General features: G+C 38.6%; 1 protein-coding gene across 15 annotated transcripts in view; it reads left to right on the top strand.

Moving 5' to 3' along the window:
• ATP2B2 (ATPase plasma membrane Ca2+ transporting 2) overlaps positions 1-17922 on the top strand; it is a 406430-nt gene that overhangs the window by 297831 nt on the left and 90677 nt on the right. For all 15 annotated transcript variants that reach the window (XR_007630698.1, XM_050330693.1, XM_050330687.1 and 12 more), the window contains 2 exons: positions 15530-15787; positions 16764-16889. Coding sequence is in view for 14 of the 15 variants with exons in the window: in XM_050330693.1 (XP_050186650.1) it covers positions 15530-15787; positions 16764-16889 (384 nt within the window). In the remaining variant the exon portion in view is untranslated. The remainder of the gene's footprint in view (positions 1-15529; positions 15788-16763; positions 16890-17922) is intronic.

Raw genomic sequence — 17922 nt, forward strand, 5'->3', positions numbered from 1 at the left:
AAACTGTGATTTTAAAAAAAGGGAAAGCACTGAAAACTGAGGAACTTTAACCAAATTTAATTAAACTGAATTAAAAGTAACTTGAGATGAATAACCACATGAAAGTCTCGTACCATCCTCTGAGGAATTCAGTTCATTTACTTCCTAGTGAGACAAAATGAGCACAATTAAAGAAAAGCTAATTGTTTTAATGCAGCATTTATAAATTTCTGCCTTGTCGTTGCCCACATCCGGGATTTCATCCTACATTTCCCTTAGCATTTTAATTCAGGAGGGTTACCTGCATGCATAATGAAGCACATTCATTTTTTAAATCCTTTGCCAGACTTTTCCATGCCAAGAGTCTTGAAGGGCTGATTTAAGATTCTGGGACACAAAGGGCTCCACAGGAAAATATTGCATGTATCTCCCTGTCTCTAAAAATCTTCCTCCTTAAGTTCCATTAATATGCACTTAATCAGTTTGATTAATGAGTTCAAGACTCAGAAATGAGTCAACTGAACAAAGTTAATTTTCTAGTCTCTGTGACAGCTTTAGATCTTAATTTTTCTTTTTAAAGCCATTTTGCATGCAATAAGGTAGATTACATTAAAATACATAAACATATGCATCATAAAAATCTAGTTTGGAAGGCAAACATTAATGTTATTTTGCAAGTCTCTTAAAATCATAGCAGTGCACAGCATTAAACAACTGTAAATCTTTTGCCAGCCCTCCCAGTTATGAAGCCAATGTTAAGATGAAACACTGATTCCACAGCTTGAGTGTGTACTCTTTAAACAATGTCTTAAGAAATATTTTTGGTGCATTGAAGATCTGTCATCTTTCTAGATCCTCTCTATTATGCAAAATGCACTGGAGAAAATATGAAGCCTTCTTAAAATGAGCTGAGATTCCTTCATTTTAATCCTTTGCAGTGATTTGAATCCCAATTTTCACCGTGTTCCGTGGACTGTATCAGTACAAAGCAAACCAACCCAGCAGCCCTGAACAATTACTAAAAATATTTTCAGGACTTTGCTGCAGATGTTGAAAACAACAATAATTGGCAAACATCTCCAAATCTCTCGTATATCTCCAGAGGTCAAGGGAACAGCTTGTCCTGTAATCCTCACTGTCAGTGTCAACTAATCACTCTCTGGCACGGCAGGGAAATCTCGCTGCCACTTCCGAGCTCCTGATCTGTGCTGTTTGCAGGCTGGAAACACTGCTTTTCATTTTGCAGGACTGTCAACCTTTTTCCTAACACAGTATAATATACCAAACCAGCTACTTTGGGAGGTTTTAGTTCTAACTTCATTTTAACCCTTAATTAGAATAGTTCAGAGTTACACACCGCCCCCCCCCCAACTCCATTTGTCTCAGAGTGCTTTCAAATGACGTTGTTTTGACTATAAAAACCTAAAGTGTGTGTATCATTCCATAAGTCTGCATAGAGTGTGTTACATAATGTTCTCCAGGCACTGAGCAATAAGAAATCAATGGAAACCCCTGTTGGATATGAGAGGGTATAAGGACCACACAACCTTAAGAGCTGATGTGTCCTAATAGGAATCCTTTATCGTCTTTGCAGCTGAACAAATCACACTGGTCCAGCTGTCACTGCACCAGAGGCTTTCACTGCGCTGTCCAGGGAGGAGAATTCTCAAGAGAAGCTGAACTATTAGAAAATAGCATTTTTTTAATATAAAATAGACTAATCTCAAAAGTATATAGATTGTTTTCAGAGTTATGAAAACACAGCTTTGGAGGAGCGTCATTGCACACCCTCTAATTCTTTCCTCGTTCTTTGTAAAAATTAAGCCACGAGATTCCCAGAAGGATTTTTTAAACCAGTCTAAACAGTCTGTCAGTGCAAGGGATGAAGCAGTTGGCAGCCTGGAAAATAGGAGAAAGTATCTGCCCTTTTAAAAACAACTTGTCCTGCCAGAACCCCCCATTTAACCTCCCTCCTCCCCAAGCTCGGATGAGGTGAAGCAGCATATGGCTTCTAGTGACATTACTCCAATCTGTTTGGTTAAAAAAATTTAGTCCTTTTAGAATTTACTTGGAAAAGTATCTTACTTTTTAATTCCTGCCCTAAATCCTACTTCAGTGCATGGTCTAAATATCCAGGAGCAGAAAGGAGAACAGGTCTCGCTGTCACCAATGCTTGCCTAAGGCTGTGTTCACTGGGAGAAGGTTGTGCCCCTTTGGGTTGGGCATTACCTGGATACACCCTTGAATTTCTGAAACAGTTTTGCTTTTATTTTCTAGATTAAAAGGAAGGGACAAATTTAGGCTGGGGGCTCCAATATGGGATGAATTGGTGAGAGTCCTGGATGATGTGTGGTCATGGAGACGTGGGCTCGGGCTGGTTGATAGAGCCAGATGGAACCTGGTGCTGGTGTTCAGGTGCAGCTGCCAAACCAGTCAGAGCACAAACTGAACCTGTAGGGCTTTTCCTGGGGCTTTGCACCCCTGTGTTTGAGATAATGCTCCTGGAAGGAGCACAAAAGCTCAGGCAGTGCCCCAGCAGCCACCTCTGGTGCCTCTCAGCTGGATTGTGCTGGGGTGGTCATAACCCTGGCTATGCTGGCAGATTTATATAGTTTCATGCAGACTGGATCTGTAGATTAGGGGAGATAACATCCTTTTGGCTGGCTCTGTGGGGTGGCACAGGGGTGCTCTGCAGCCGGGGACCAGGGGAAGGTGATGCAGGGGCTCACCTGAGCATCATCCCTACACTGTGTGACAGCACAAGCCTTGCTGGCCGTGTTTGCATCCTGTGCAGAGCTCAGAGCTGCGTTTACTTTGAGCTCCCAGCCCTCCCTGTATGAGGAGCGTGGTGCTGAGGGGAGTGCTGGGTATATAAATCAGAGAGCACTCCAGTCTCTGTTCCTCTCTGACCTCCTTAATCCCAGCAAGAAGAGGCAGGAGATGAGAAAACCGACTTGGGGATCTTGGAGCTGGTTTAGTCTGTCCCCGCTCTCAAAAGCAGTATCAGCAATACTTAAGCCCTTCTGGACAGCCATTTATCTTACTTATCTTTAAAGGGTTCCAGTGATGGAAATTCTGTGTCTTCCCTGGATAATCTGTCTGAGTTTCCATGCAGTGAGGCAGTAATTCATGGTGTATAACCAAGATGTCTCTTGTAAGAATTTAAACACATCGCTGCCTTTTTATGTTTTACATGGCTGTGAAGACCAATTTGTGGTATGATATTTCCAGCCATATTTTATCTAACTCAAAGACAACTTGATTATAAATACCAGTGCATAGTTATTTGTGGAAACTTACCCAGCTTTTTCAGTAGGAATTTGAACAACCTGTCAGCAGTACAGAGGAATACAAATATTACACTGAATTTGAAAAAGGGAGGCAAAATATTATCTTGAAATTATTTACCTGGTGTTTAAAAAAACCAAAAAAATTCTCTCAAACCAATGAAAAAAAACAAAAGCTCTGAAAACATCTCTATTGTCAAGAGTTAATAGCTTATAAAGTAAAATATTATAAAATACAAGAACACCTGATGTTTTGTTATTTGATTGTGAATTAAAAATCAGTTTAAATTTAGCAGCTTTAAAATCTCAATTACTTGTGAAATTTGCAAAATCTGTTATTTTTTAACACAAAGCATTTTTGGATCAGGTTCTAGGATTGCTTTACAGTTTCAAAGGAGGGTGCTCATTGCCAACCAGTCAGCAGGAGTCAAGACAAACCATGTTACAACCCAAAGTCTGCATGTTCTTGTGGTTCCTGTCTGTTGGTGAGTTTGAATGAGAAGGAAAAATTACTAACTGGAAAAAAATGTTGAAGTACAGATGACTGAAACAAAGCAAAATCCCTTTTTGAACAGGAACACTGTGATGACAAGGAGGGTGTACAGAACTTTGCTGCTTTTCTTTCTTCCCAGATATCTGTAATCAGGTACTGTTCTGGAACCTGGGGAGAAGACTCTTAAAATCTCCAAACTGCAGATGCAGTTGAGGTTTTCTTTTGAAGTTTAATCAGGGGGAGAATAGAACAGGCTCCCACCCTGCCCAGCTACACCTCCAGGAATAAAGCACAGACAAGGGAGTGTTGGGTGTTACAATCCCCATGTCTTAGATCTAATGCAGTAGAATTAATACTGGGTGTAATGACACTCAATTATACTGCTTTATAATTATATGCATCTGTGGGCACCCAGACATATGTATGTGTTAATATATATATATGCATATTTTCATGTCTATATAGGCATATATGCACAGGCACATATTTATGTCCTATCAGAAAAGTAACAATTTTAACAACTAATTTCAATTTATTTCTGTTTTGTGTAAGTTCTGCCTTTTCTCTCTAGGATATGCTGCTCCTCTTGTTTCAGTTCAGTATGTATAATTAATATGCAGGATAAATAGAATGTACATTCTAAATAGAGATTACCCTCGTTGCCTGCAGCTTTAGCTTGCTTTGGATGCATCTACGTTAACATTTTAGTTTGGATCCAGAACACCCCTCAGAAATCCCTTCTTCTGTCTGTCCCCAGTGAATATGCTGTGATTCACATTACAGGATGATTTTTGGGGAGCGAGCCAGCTGGATTTGCATCCAGAGGGGATTTCATCCCATCCTTTGGGATGAAACTAAACAGAATCTAGCAACTCATTTCCTTAGCATGTAGATTTGCACTGTAAAACTTCTTTTATAGGGCCACACTAGTGTTGGTAAAACTTTTTAATGCCTTCTCCTGCAAGACGTTTTGATACAACATTTAATCTTTTACTGACGTGATTTTTCACCTCTTAAAGCTTTATAGCACAAATGAAATGAGAAATTTAATGGAAGTAATAAACACTCCAGTTTATGAGGGGGTTTTGTGGCTGAAGTCTACAAATCTTCCCTGTCTTCTTTGAGCAGGTTTTCTTGTTCTCATGAGCGTGTCTGAGTGGGGCAGTGGCAGCATCAGAGGAGGCTGAGGTGTTTCAGGAATTGGCTCTGGAGCACATCACTGTAGCCTGAGCTCACAAGGCACTGCCTGGATGCTCTGCTTTGTGCTGTTTCCCACCTGTGTTAGTTGCTGAAGCCACTCAGCTGCAAATTTTCTTATCAGTGGCTTTCCAGCTCTAGCCTATACACCTCTGAGAATCCATGAATTACTGTGTAGGGGCCTGTTAAATCAGTAACCTGTTCTTAGTAACCTCTCTCTGCAGAGCTTGTAGGTTGGAAGGAGTTGACAATTATTCTCTAAACAGCCTAGGTGTATCACCACTTCATCCCCTGTTCCACTTGGGTCTTTTTAAAAGCTCTGGTGAAACATTTGTCAATATTTCCAGGCAAAGCCAACTCTTTTCAATTTTGTCTTGCAATTTTTTGGTAGTATTTCTGTTATATACTCTAAAATCATCTTGGTTAGAACATCTTGTTTTAAAGCACCAAAAAAAAAAAGAGTGGGGGGGAATATTTTTGGAAGCAAGTACATTTCATTTATAGTAGAGCACAGTCAAAGAGTGATGGAACAGTACAAGCATCCATTACTCAGGCAGATGCTACCCTAAAAACCTTCCTCAGTGATTTGCTCTTTTCATCCTTCTGCTTCAGACAGAAAGAGAGAGGCCTCTCTTGATAAGCACTTCGTAGCTGAAGCATGAATAAGACAGACAGCTCTCCATCTGATTATGTATTTATGAATTATTTGTTGTTCTCTGTCAATGTTAAATGTTTCTCATAGGTCTATTTAAAGCCGAGTGCCTCCATGAGAGCTGGTTTGCTGTTAAGCATTTATTTATTTTCACGGGTTTCTGTGTTTCTTGGTGCTTTCAGTGATCTGTGATGAGAGTGGGAGCTGAGGAAGTGTTCCAATCCTCCTCTCCATCCAGCTGTATTTAGGAAGTACTGGAAGTTGTCAAGGATTGCTACATGAGAAATGGGAGCATTCTTCCTGTTTTTAGAATCCAACTGCAGCTTTAGCTTTCTGACGTGTTTGTACAGAGCTCCAAACTTAGCAGATTTTCTTGACTATATATATTTTTTTCTTCAGCCATTAGTGTTTAATAAGGCTCTTCTAAGACATCTTTATCCCAGTAGCATAGGCAGTGTTCCCTATGCCATTTTTTTCCCCTAATAGCAAGGTTAGAATTCTAAATCAAACTTAATTAAACTTATCCAAGTGAGTAAATGCCAACATATGGGCAACCACTTCACTGCTAATATCAAGCTAAAAAATTCTCATTTCTTCCTATGGGTTTTATTCATAATGATTTGTTTGCATTGGCACCATAGTCTGTTCCAAGTGTGGTCTTACAACACTTGATCACGAAGAAAAGGCATTTCTTTCCCTCCTTATTTCCCCCTGAATTACCCAGTGCCATTTATATCACCATTCCACTTCAGCAAATCAGAACTCATGCAGTTCTCTGGAATCCTAGTTCCCTACATTGTAAATTCAGTTTATTACGTACATCTTTCAAACTGAATTTGTCTTTTGCATTCAGCTTTGTCATAGTCAGGACATTTAAAATATAACTTGAAAGGGATGCCTTGTTTGTGCTACGTGTTCTGCATTCAAATCACTGTAATGCAACGTACACCTAAAACACTTTTCTGGTGGGGTTAAAGCAACTGAGTTACCTCCAGGTAGAGTTTCTGAGGGCACCAAGGCTGGATGCTAAACAGGATTTCACAACAAAGTATCGATATGTAATTTTATTCTGCATTGGAATTGAATTGAGAGCTTTCAGTTTGGGGTTTTTTTTTCTCCATGAAAAACCCTGAGAAAAGAGCCCAAACTGAATGACCAAGCAAGCCTGTTTAAGAGTAAGACCACGTGCACCTTGTCTGCCTTCCTGGATCAGTGACTTAAATTTGGAGAATTTTGGAGCTCTGGTTTTTATCTGTCCTGGATGAATACAAAGAAACCTTCAACCTTAAACAGAATTTTCCTTGTGGACATTGGTATTTGTACTGAAATGAAAAGTTATGTCAGAATCAATTGCTAAGGACAAATGTATTTTTTAACATTTGATTTTTTTTTTCAATATCTCTATAGAGACAGTTAAATATTAATGAGTATCTGTTTCTTTATGGAATAGTTATAGGTCATACTAAAAGATATAAAAACTGTTTGTAGCTTTATCTTTTCTAGAGAAGGTCACTATTAAAATTAACCCAGCACAGCCTTCCAAATGCTTACTCTTACTCTATGGAATATATTGTCCTGGATTGGGACCCTGAGTGTTTGACTCACAGTTTTTGCTTCTCTCAGTTAAGCCCTAAATTATTAATTACTTACAGAATTTAAAAGAATTGTTATTTAAAAGATTATTTAATTTAATTGTTTTGTTTAGTTTTTAAATAATTCTTTACTACCTCATAGGTTTAGTAATGCCTATGAACCTCTTTATGGTTATTTATTATTATGGGGGTAAATATTCTTGATGCTGTGCAAAAACCCTTGTTCTGCAAATTCTTAACTGGGTTGCAGATATTTAAGTAAATGCAACAGCTCCTTTATAAGTGTTTTGATAAAGATATGTTGCACTGCTTGTTCTAGAAGCTGCTATCCTTGTTTTTACCATATTCTAAAATGCTTCTAGATTATTCAGGGTTGCATTAAAATTTTAGTACATGTTGTCTTTTCTAAAGCTTCCCTATAACAAACTCCTGGGTTCTTAGTTTCCTACTTTTCTGGCTGGGTATGCACTCAGTCTGTCTGTCTTTCTGACTCTCCCCTATTTCCTTTGAACCCCTCACATTTTGAATGAGAGAGAACAAGGGAGGTTCCTTCTGCTCATCCAACAGTAGTTGGGGGTTTTTGTGTCAACTGGTATCTTCACTGCAAGGTGGAAATGTGGTTTTGCTCCCCTGTATCCAATCCATTCTATGCTGCTCACAGCACAAAGTGTGCTTAGGGAGCAAATTCCTGACTGGATGTCAGGGATCCAGAGGAATGACATAAGTTTAGGCTTGAGGAACAACACATTAAGAACCTGTAAAATGCAAAATGTGCACATTGTGTCATAGGGGACCTGCAAATGAAATAGTTGTTTCATAATGTAAAGTGAGCTACATCTGCTTCCTACAAATCTGTGTTGGACTGAAAAAAAAAAAAATTACATCCCCCAGACGCCTTCCCTTCATTAAGAGATGTGAAGATCACCCACAAAACTGGGTTGCTGTTAAATATTGCTCATTAGATAGATTTCCAGGTTGCCAAGCACGACTTAAATCTCAACTGAGGACGTGAGGTAATGAGCTGGAACTTTGGGATGAAATAGAAAAAAGTCTTCTCACATATCCTCCAGGAAGAGATTCTCCAGAAATATTAAATTCTGTAAGTAGAACTCAGCTAGGACGTGACCTTGCAAGTGTGGTTGAATAACTGCACTTGAATTCTTGTTAATAAACACAGGGAACAACTTGCAAGGTCTGGTTCCTACATTTGAAAGCCGTGTTTTACCTTTCGAATTTGTGGTTATATTTAACAGACATCTCTAGCCCTGAGCAATATTCAGTAAAACTGTAGCAACCCAATGTCAAGGTTTTTCCCTTGCAATCCCTAAGAACAGGACTTGTGATGAAAATTCCCAATTTTTGCCCTTCTCTACTTTTTCTATGGCAACAAAAGGAAGAAAAAATAAATATATAAGTATAAATATTACAGAAGCAGCTGCTCGGTCCTGTTCTCTTCCATTGCCTTTGGTGGAGTGAAGATCCCACCCTTTTGAGTGATCTTTCCAAAATACATTTTCTTGGAGGTGCCAGGCAGACGAATCTTGCTCAACAACATCTCTTGAAGCTGAGAATTTTAATTAACATTTCTCTGCTCACGAATGTTTGTGATCAGGCTGAGGAAAGTCTGAATATATATATGCTTTCAGGACTTGCAGTTTTGTTTCCTTGCATAAATATGTTGAAAATGTGTAAATATTTAATATTGAGCTCTAAAGTTGACAGTTACATAACTAACCCACAGGGACGGGATCTCTTTTTCTCCCTCCCCGCCCCCACGGAGTCCTTACATAACGAGCTGATGCATCACAGAGTGAGGAATTCTAATATTGTTTTCCCATACATAGCAAAAAAACCTCACTTTTTGGTGAACGTTGAAGCCCCCTAAACCTGAAATGTGTGTGGTTTCAGCGCCTCATACTCATAAATCCCTTCTGTGGGGCCGCTCACGGAAATAAATGCGATTTTGGAGGGCACAGTCTTGACTTACTGCAAGTATCTAGAAAATGCTTTTCACAGCTGACTCGGCCCTTGGAAAATGTGTGAGAGATAGAAATCTAGAAATCTTTACTTTTTTTTTGAAGTTCATGTGGTTTCTGGACCTTTGCTTTAGCTGTGGCTCCGTGGTGACACTGAGCTGTGCCAACCAGGGGTCTCGCTGCCTTCGCTCTGCCCTTATGGAAGTGATTCAACATCTCATGATGCATCGTCACAGGGAGGATCTGGGGCAGGAATATTGGGACTTCAGCAGCTGGCAATCATTCCTTGCACTGATTTTGTAGCAAGTGCTACAACTCAATGAGGAATTTTAAGAAATAAACATTACAGTATCAGTTGCCTTTAAAAAAACCTTGTTAATGAGAGGAGTTTATTATATTTATTGCATCATTTTGGGCTATTCCTTTTCTTACACAATTTAATCTGATAAAGTCAGTAACATCACTGGTGATGTTGGTAACAAGAGCCCAGCTCTACTAATGAAAAAACTGTAGCTTAGAGCTGCTCAATTTGCTTCAATAAAATCAGCACTGGAGCTGCAGCGAAGGAAAAATGTCTTTAGAGAAAGCGATTAAATAAAAAGTTTCTGTCATGGGAACTGTTGTCTTTCTGATGACAAAACCAGTTTGAGTGACTAAAAAAATTACCTCTGGGGGCGTTAGGAGATTTTCCTAGGGAATTTAAATGCCACAAGGTATTCTCAGCTTAAAAATAGAAAAGTGTAGGTTGAAATGAGTAGCTGAGAGGTATGTGCTGTAGGTTGGGACTTAGGAATACAGATGTTCACAGATTTTGAAAAATGTACTTTTTCTGATTTAAAAATTACTGTGCTGCAGCTTAAGACCATATAGTTTGTAATTATAATCATTATGTTATTCAAAGCAGCTGTAAGAATCTCTCCTGTATTTGAAATTTTAAACAGATATTCTTTTTAGCTGCACTGTGCCTATGTGCTTCCTTCTGTATTTGCCCAGATCTGGTGGATTTTGTAAGAAGCATATATTGAAATGGTGTTATGATATTGAAAGCATTCCTGTTGCCAACAGGATATGAGCCTGAGAATCTGTCAGATGATGCTGTCTGGCTATTTGTGGCCTTTTCCCTTTTTTTTTTTTTTTTCCTTTCCCCCTTTCTGGCTTTTACCGGATTGAAGTGATTAATAACATCAAACAAGTTATTTTCTCCTGCCAGTGACAGTGATGCTTCTTGCTTACTGTCTTCCTGAAGTGCTTTAACTTGCTCCTGTGTATCCTCCTCTCCTTTCTCACCTTCCCCTTTTGGCACCAGTGCCTTCAAGTCTTTTCACACAGTTCCCTTCCCCTTTAATATATCCTGTGCCTTCCCTCCTTGTCTTTTTCTTTCTAAACTTTTATATATAATTAAAATACTGCTAATATAGAGTAGGTTTCTCAGGCTAATTTTGAATTTACTGATAATTAGGTACATAAACCTCTTGGCAGGTTTTTGGGCAGATTTTGAACCCACAGTTCCCAATTGCTGCAGTCTTTGATGAGATGGAAACCCAGGCTGCTGTGACTTCAGATGAATAACTGTGATGCTTTGCAGTACTCTCCCCTTCTTTTTCTCCTGAATCCTCCTTATCTTTGGATTTTATCTTCCTTTCATCTCTCTTGTATAGAAAACTTTTTCAACAGCCTTTGCTGACCTGCTTTGGTCCAGTTTTAAGCTTTTAAAATTCAGTTCTCCTTCCACAAGGTTCTGGCAACGTCCTTTCAGATATTTTATAGACACAATCACCTGAGTCCCCTTTTGTGTTTCTGAGTGTTCTCTGAGGCTGCCCTTTCAGGTCCTCCCACTCCTCTGTGGGGGTCCAGCTCACCTGGGTGTTCCTGCACACTTTTGGAACCAGCTGATCCATTTTGTGGTTTCACCTTCTCTTTCCATGCCAAAGGAGTCCCAGCCCTTCACGTTCTTGACTTGCAGTCGGACCTTTAACATCAGTTTCAAACCTCTGTGCATTTTCTGTCCTGGGAGGATGAGACTTTGGGGCATGACACACATGGCAGGTGTTCAGAATTCCGGGAGGAAAGAGCTTCACATCCAAAACTTGTTTACTTCTCCGGAATTGGGTTTTCTGACAGGTAGGACCCATGTTAAACCCAATTTAAAATGAGTACATCACAATTCACAATGAGTACATCACAATTCACTGTCTTGGAATAAAACCCTGCCACAAACCACATATGCATCTTAAAAATTCTTTTGTGATGCTTTCAGTCTGTGCATTTCAGGAAAGTCTCAGGTGTATTTTTTTATAACATTGAGAACCCTGTGCTATCCGTGAAAGCAGAACAGCAATCTTAGACCCTAATACAAATTTTTAAAGCTTATATGAGCAATCTCAATAAACATGAGATGCTTTAAACTGTATTTTGCTACTTAGACATATTATTATGGTGTCTTTCATGTGTCTTAATTATATTTCTTATTTTCTTCTTATCCATGAAGTCAATACTGGGTCACTCTAGGTACTGCAGTAAGGACAGACAGTATAAGTGGATAGCTGAGTAATATTTTTGAGTTTTCCCCTTATGAATAAATACAGTTTCTTCCTGTAAATTTATGGAAGTCGTTCTAGAATTTCTAGAAAACCCTGTATGATATAATGGCAGAAGAAAAATTAAAAACCAGTTGTTTTTCTTACACATATAAGAAAACATTTGACAGATGAACCAATGGAGGTGCAAGTTTCCTTTTTTCTTTTTCCTATTAAAAGTGAGTACTTCCAAAACAGTTTTTAAGCCAGAAGATCACATAGTTCAAGAAAATGTTTCCTGACAGATAGGTCATCTCCTGAAGGGCAGGTTGCATTTTAAAATCCTACTTGTTTGTAAATCTGTGTTCTAGAAAGAATCTGTTCTGAAACTTTGCTATTGGAAGAACCAGAGAGTTATTTGCTAGAGTTTGTTCCTGTAGCAAAAACAATGTGTATTAAATTATCTGATACTTTTAGCCCATCATTTCTGTGTGACTGTAAAAAGCAAAGGTAAAATTTTGGGAATGTCTGATGATCAACTTGGTGAATCATTTGGAGAGCCTGGTTTTAGTTTTATTAGGCCAGAGCCACAAAAAAGAGCAGTTTCATTTTTGAGCTGCTGTTACAGACCTTAAATACTCCAAAGCCCTGCTCAGCTGCTGCTTGAACTTGGAAGTCTCTGATCCTTTACATTCAAACTCCTCACGTAGCCAAAATTCTGCTTCCTCTAAACCCAAAACCTACTGAAAAGGAAGTGCTGGGCTCTCACTCCTAGAATTTCTTCCTCCCCTTCTAATACCTCTCCTCCCCCTGAATTTATCATTGTCAGATTGAATGAAAAGAAGGGAAATTAAAGGCATTAAAGGTTTTGGTTTTTTATCATTGGGTTAAAGAGAACTTCTTTAGGATCTGAAAAGTTATAATCATAAATTATTAATCAGTGTGGAAGCTCATCAAATTTAGGGGCCCTTTGCGAGAGCTTGATCTCAGTTCAGTCTGTTTTGTTCAGATTTTCTTTTTATTATTTTATTTTTCCGGCTGTAACAAAATAAACTTTTTCAGCTGAAGGGTGAATTATGTTCTTTGCTTTGATTGTGCATAATCTATGAGGTATCTACGGGTAAACACAATTCCTTTCATCTTAATGGTAGCATCTTGTATTATTTGCATGCTTTGTGGTACTGTTTATGTTGACGTGGAGGTCGGTTCTGACAATACACAAACACAAAGTTAACTTTGTTGCTCAAGTCAATGAATACTTTTATTTTTTGCTTGGTTTCGCTAAATCAGGATTTTTTTTTTCCTGAAGGGGCTTGGAAATATTATTTCCCAAGCCTTTCCAGGTGCAGTGTGTTCAAGTCCTGGGTTCAAGTGCACTGTCATTTTGTTTTTCTGACACATTTCGTATGCAGGGACCAGGTCTATTGGTTCCTTGGAATAATAACAATTCCTTTCTCAAAACTTCAGCAAAAAACTTCAGCTTTTTTCTGTAGAGAGAGGATATTCCTTTCAGCTGATATTACCATAAAGTGTTCATAGCCATACTAGAATTTTTATAACAAAGGAAAAACCCAACTCGTGTCTTTCAGATGGCTGGGGGTTTTTTGGGGTGTGCTGATTCAGGTCAAATTAAAACTTGTGTAAGTATTACATAGTGTAAGTTCTTGATCTTGTAGAAAATACCACAGCATGAATTATCAGTACTCCATGTGCAGGAGTCAAAGCCTTTCAGTGGAAAGTCTGCTACAGAATAAAGTAAATAAGTAACCCCTCAGTGGAAATGCCCAATACCACCTTTATTGACCAGTCTACATGAAACTGGTGTCAGTCAACCTGGACCAAGGGATCACCATGGGAAACAACACCTCTTTGCACTTTTGCACAAGCTGGACTAAATTTTAACCATCTGAAAAGGAAATAAAGTCAGTCTTTGGCTGTGGCTGGACCAGGTCAGCTTTCTTTTGTGAGAAATAGAAGAGGAAGTATGCTCTTAAAAACCAGAATATTTATCATAATTATAAATCATATTGAGTGAAAAATACTGATAGTGAATTCTGATGTCATATTTGCCAAAGCAGAATTGCTTGTACTAGGAAAGCACTTAATACAAACAAGGCAAAAGTGAAACCACTGATTCAGAAAAGGAATCTAAAATCTAGCAGACCAGTGAAGATGATCAATAATAAACAGAGAAAAGTTCATTAGTGCTTCCCAAAACATTCTGCTGAAGGAGGAAATTGAGGTTTGATTTTGAAGTTTTACCACTGGTATTAAGTAGCTTAAGGCACTGAACTTAACAAAAAGTTGCTTAATTTCTTTCATGAGTGCTATAAAAATGGTTTCTTGTACTTCATATGAGTCATCAGTCCAAGAGCATCCCTGCTAGGAGAGCCCCTGCTCTTGGGAGTGGGCTTTGCCTTTCACTCAGGTGAGGTCTAAATGCAAAATGCAGAGAACTTTGCCAAAAACTGCGTTTATTTTAATTTTCTTCCAGGCACTCAGTGGATGTTCAGTCTCATTTGTCTTCCTCTGACTTTTGGTAATTTTGTTATTGTTCATACCCGAGAGTAATTACTCAGCTGGTTAATGAATTATGATGCTTTTGTTACCGGGAAGTCTTTGTAACTTAAAAATAGAAATACAGATTGCTTATTAATTCCCTCTGGTGACAGCTGACGAATATACTGAAATTAAACTTTAGTCATAGGTGGAAGAGACATGGTTGCTAAGGTGCTGAACTCCCTGGTACCTGGGGAGGGTGGAAAAGGGATGGCAAATGTCCACCTTCATGAAAAAGGAAGAGATTTCTTCCTTGGTCACTCAGGGTGGGAGTCTGTGCTGTTCAGGCTGAGATCTTCTCTCTCCATCGGGTGGGATATCTCTGGACTGAGTGATTTTAGTCCAATATTTCTTTTAGGTCTTCTGTCATTAAGAAGAGTTATATCAGCTTTATTTTGTGAATACTATCTAGGAAGTCTGTTTAAATTTTAATTGCATATCGGAAATAAATAATTGACGTATGTGTATAAAGTAATTCAGAATTAACAGTTTAGAATTAATACGTAGAGTGCATTTTTAATACTGTTTTACTTGTGACAGAATTAATATACTTGCAGTTCTATAAGCATACCACTGTATTTCTCTGGAATCTCTAGAATCTTCTTGTGTAAGGAAGATTGATGAATTTATATTAGGCTATTATTTTTCACCAGTGTTCCCTAATACATTTCATTATCACACTGAAATATTTACATATAGTAATACCAATATATAATACCAACATACTTAGTTCATCTCAGCATTTTTGTAACAAGTGTTCCTTACAACTATGTTTAGTAGAGAACATTTAGAAATTGCATTGAAAATTATTTGTTGAATCCTTTTAATTTATTTAGGGCAAGGAGGGGTTAATGTTAATTTAGTGCCATTGCTTTCCATTGATTAATGTCATTCACTGTTTTAGTCTTTCTTGCCACTTTCAGTGAGTTGTCCTTATTTCTGCAGATGCTTCATGGCTCAGGCAGAGCTATCAGCCCTTCTGTTAGACAACAGAATTGGTGCTTTCTTTTTCCACTGGTTTAGTTTGGGTTTACCAGTGGTGGGTTGTTCAGCAGAAAAATTAAAAGAGCTAAAATTTCTATTGATTTCTTCTCTTTCTCTTCTCCACAGACATCTTTATTGGTGCTTTCTCTCCACTCTGCCATATTTCATATTTCATTAGGAGGCAGCGCCTGGAAAAAGGAGTTCCATTCCTTATCCTTGTTGTCATTTCCCAGCAAGTTTTCCTTGTGACAAACCCGACCTTCCCCGAACTGACCCTCGGCGTTGTCTTTGCAGGGTGTGGTACTGCAACAGGAGGAGCTGAAGATGAAGGTGAGGCTGAAGCTGGCTGGATTGAAGGTGCTGCCATCCTACTCTCCGTTATCTGTGTTGTCCTTGTCACTGCCTTCAATGACTGGAGCAAGGAGAAGCAGTTTCGGGGGCTTCAAAGTCGTATTGAGCAGGAACAGAAGTTCACTGTTGTCCGAGGTGGACAGGTTATCCAAATCCCAGTGGCAGAGATAGTAGTTGGGGACATTGCACAGGTGAAATATGGTAAGTTCTGTCAACTGGCTGTCTGCTTTTATGGGCTTTATTTCTTCTGCTTTCCCTTTCCAGCAGGACAGACACACTTCACTGGAAGTGATTTAAAAGACGGGGTTCTGTGATGTCAACATTTTCATGGTAAGGTAACATTTGGCTGTTAGGGGGAAAGGAAAACCAATATACCTACTGTAAAATTGTAGTAGGTAATCAATTTTATCATTGTAATCTTCACTTTTTGCTGGCCAGGACAAGAACTCTTCATACAAAAGTAGTTCTCTTTCATGGAGGATTTTACACTATTTGGAATTTTTGGTTTCTATCCAGATAGGAATAAGAGGAAGTATTTTAAATGCTCTGTAAAAGGGAATTGGGGTCTCTGTGCTCACCTCACTTAATAAACTGCTCCAGATCCAGATGGATGCTGTAAGTTCCCCCAGATCAGATGCCTGATAATTACATGTCATCAGGAATGCCCTGAGCTCCAGTGAAGTGGAAGACTCTCCCAGGAACTCTGTGCACTCTGTGCGTGTGTGAGTTGGTAAATTCCAGCAAAATACCACTTCTCTCAGCCATCAAGGTTCTCCTGAACTTAGCTAAGGGCTTCTGGAGAGGGGCAGGGGAAAGGGCAGCTCGACTGTTTATCAGCCACTGCTAATTCCTGTGAAGTCTGACAGAGAAACCTTGTCATGAAGAGCACTCCCCCTGCCAAACCTCAGTGACTGGGATGTTCATGCTATGCTAAATATGAGGTATCCTGGTCCTCAGGTGGAACTAAGCAAAAAATACTTGAAATACAAACCTCTTTCCCTACAGCATTGCAGCACTAGGGCTAATAGGGACAGAAACAGGAGCAATTCCTTCACTTTTGCTTTCGTTGGAATTCAGTCGTTGTCAATTGTGTTTTTATAATTAAAATAATGACATAATTATAGAAACAATCTTACTAATGCACAGTGGTTTTCCATGACCGTGTTCTTACCCAAAGGTGATCTCCTACCTGCTGATGGGATATTTATTCAAGGAAATGATCTTAAAATCGATGAAAGCTCCTTGACCGGAGAGTCAGACCAGGTCCGCAAATCTGTCGACAAAGACCCAATGCTGCTGTCAGGTAAATCACTGCTGAGTTGTGCTCTGCTTTGCCCATGTTTTGTTTTGTCTTCATTTTCCATGCCATGAGGTTTTGGTAAGCCAGACACAACGGATATTTTGATCACAGACTTGTCTGTTTGTCATTTCAAAGACGTGCTGTTGTTTTTCGGTGGAGTGCAATTATTTCTGATCATTGTACTTATAAAGGCAGAGAGTAATGAAACACTTTCAGAGGAAAAGGAAAGTCTCAAGCAGGGAAATAACAAGTGTTTTAATTCATTGTACTTTACTTTTAGTTTAACCATTTAATTCCAAAGCCTTTAAACACTTCTTGTGTATAGTAGGTAAAATAGAAAAAGAAACAATGTGTTTAAAAGCAACTGGATATACTAAACCATTTTGAGCTTCACTCCTGTGACAAATTCAAGTTATTTTTAATGTTTGTATACTGAAATATAATTCTATACAGTAAATCAGTTAAACAGAATGTAATTTTTTAGTACTAATAGGTCATTTGTCAGTGGACTCCAGCTGGGACGTGATCACAAAATAACAACCTGCAGATTTGTAACAATCATCAATGTGTTATAAACTGAAAGAGCCCTTTTGAAATACTCCAGTTTCTTTGCTATAAGGAAAGAAATTTGTTATTATGTTTTTAATGCAGAGTTAAATTTTTTACTCTTTATTTTTCCTATGTGATTACAGAGGAAGTGTAGAATTAATGTGATATTTTAATAAACACTGCACACACTTTTGTTCCATACTTACCCTAATACATTTTGACTCCTGCCATGTTAGAAAATCCCTGAACTCTATTTGCTTAGGAACAGAATTTATGATTTGAGACTCTGTCATGGAAGAAGTTGCCTGGTTTAAAAACAGAGTTCCTGTTTAATGCTGGTCTAGACCTGTATTTTCATAAAACTTGTTTAAAGAAAAAAACGCCAAACCAACCTCCTGCAAAAGCATCAAAGAGGCCTTATATTTTCCTCTTATCTTTGCACCTGGAGACATCAATAAATTATCTACAGGTAGACTTTTGGAATTAA

The sequence above is a fragment of the Myiozetetes cayanensis genome, unplaced genomic scaffold (genome assembly GCF_022539395.1).
Source record: "Myiozetetes cayanensis isolate MyiCay16 unplaced genomic scaffold, myiCay2020 scf43, whole genome shotgun sequence".
Taxonomy (NCBI): domain Eukaryota; kingdom Metazoa; phylum Chordata; class Aves; order Passeriformes; family Tyrannidae; genus Myiozetetes; species Myiozetetes cayanensis.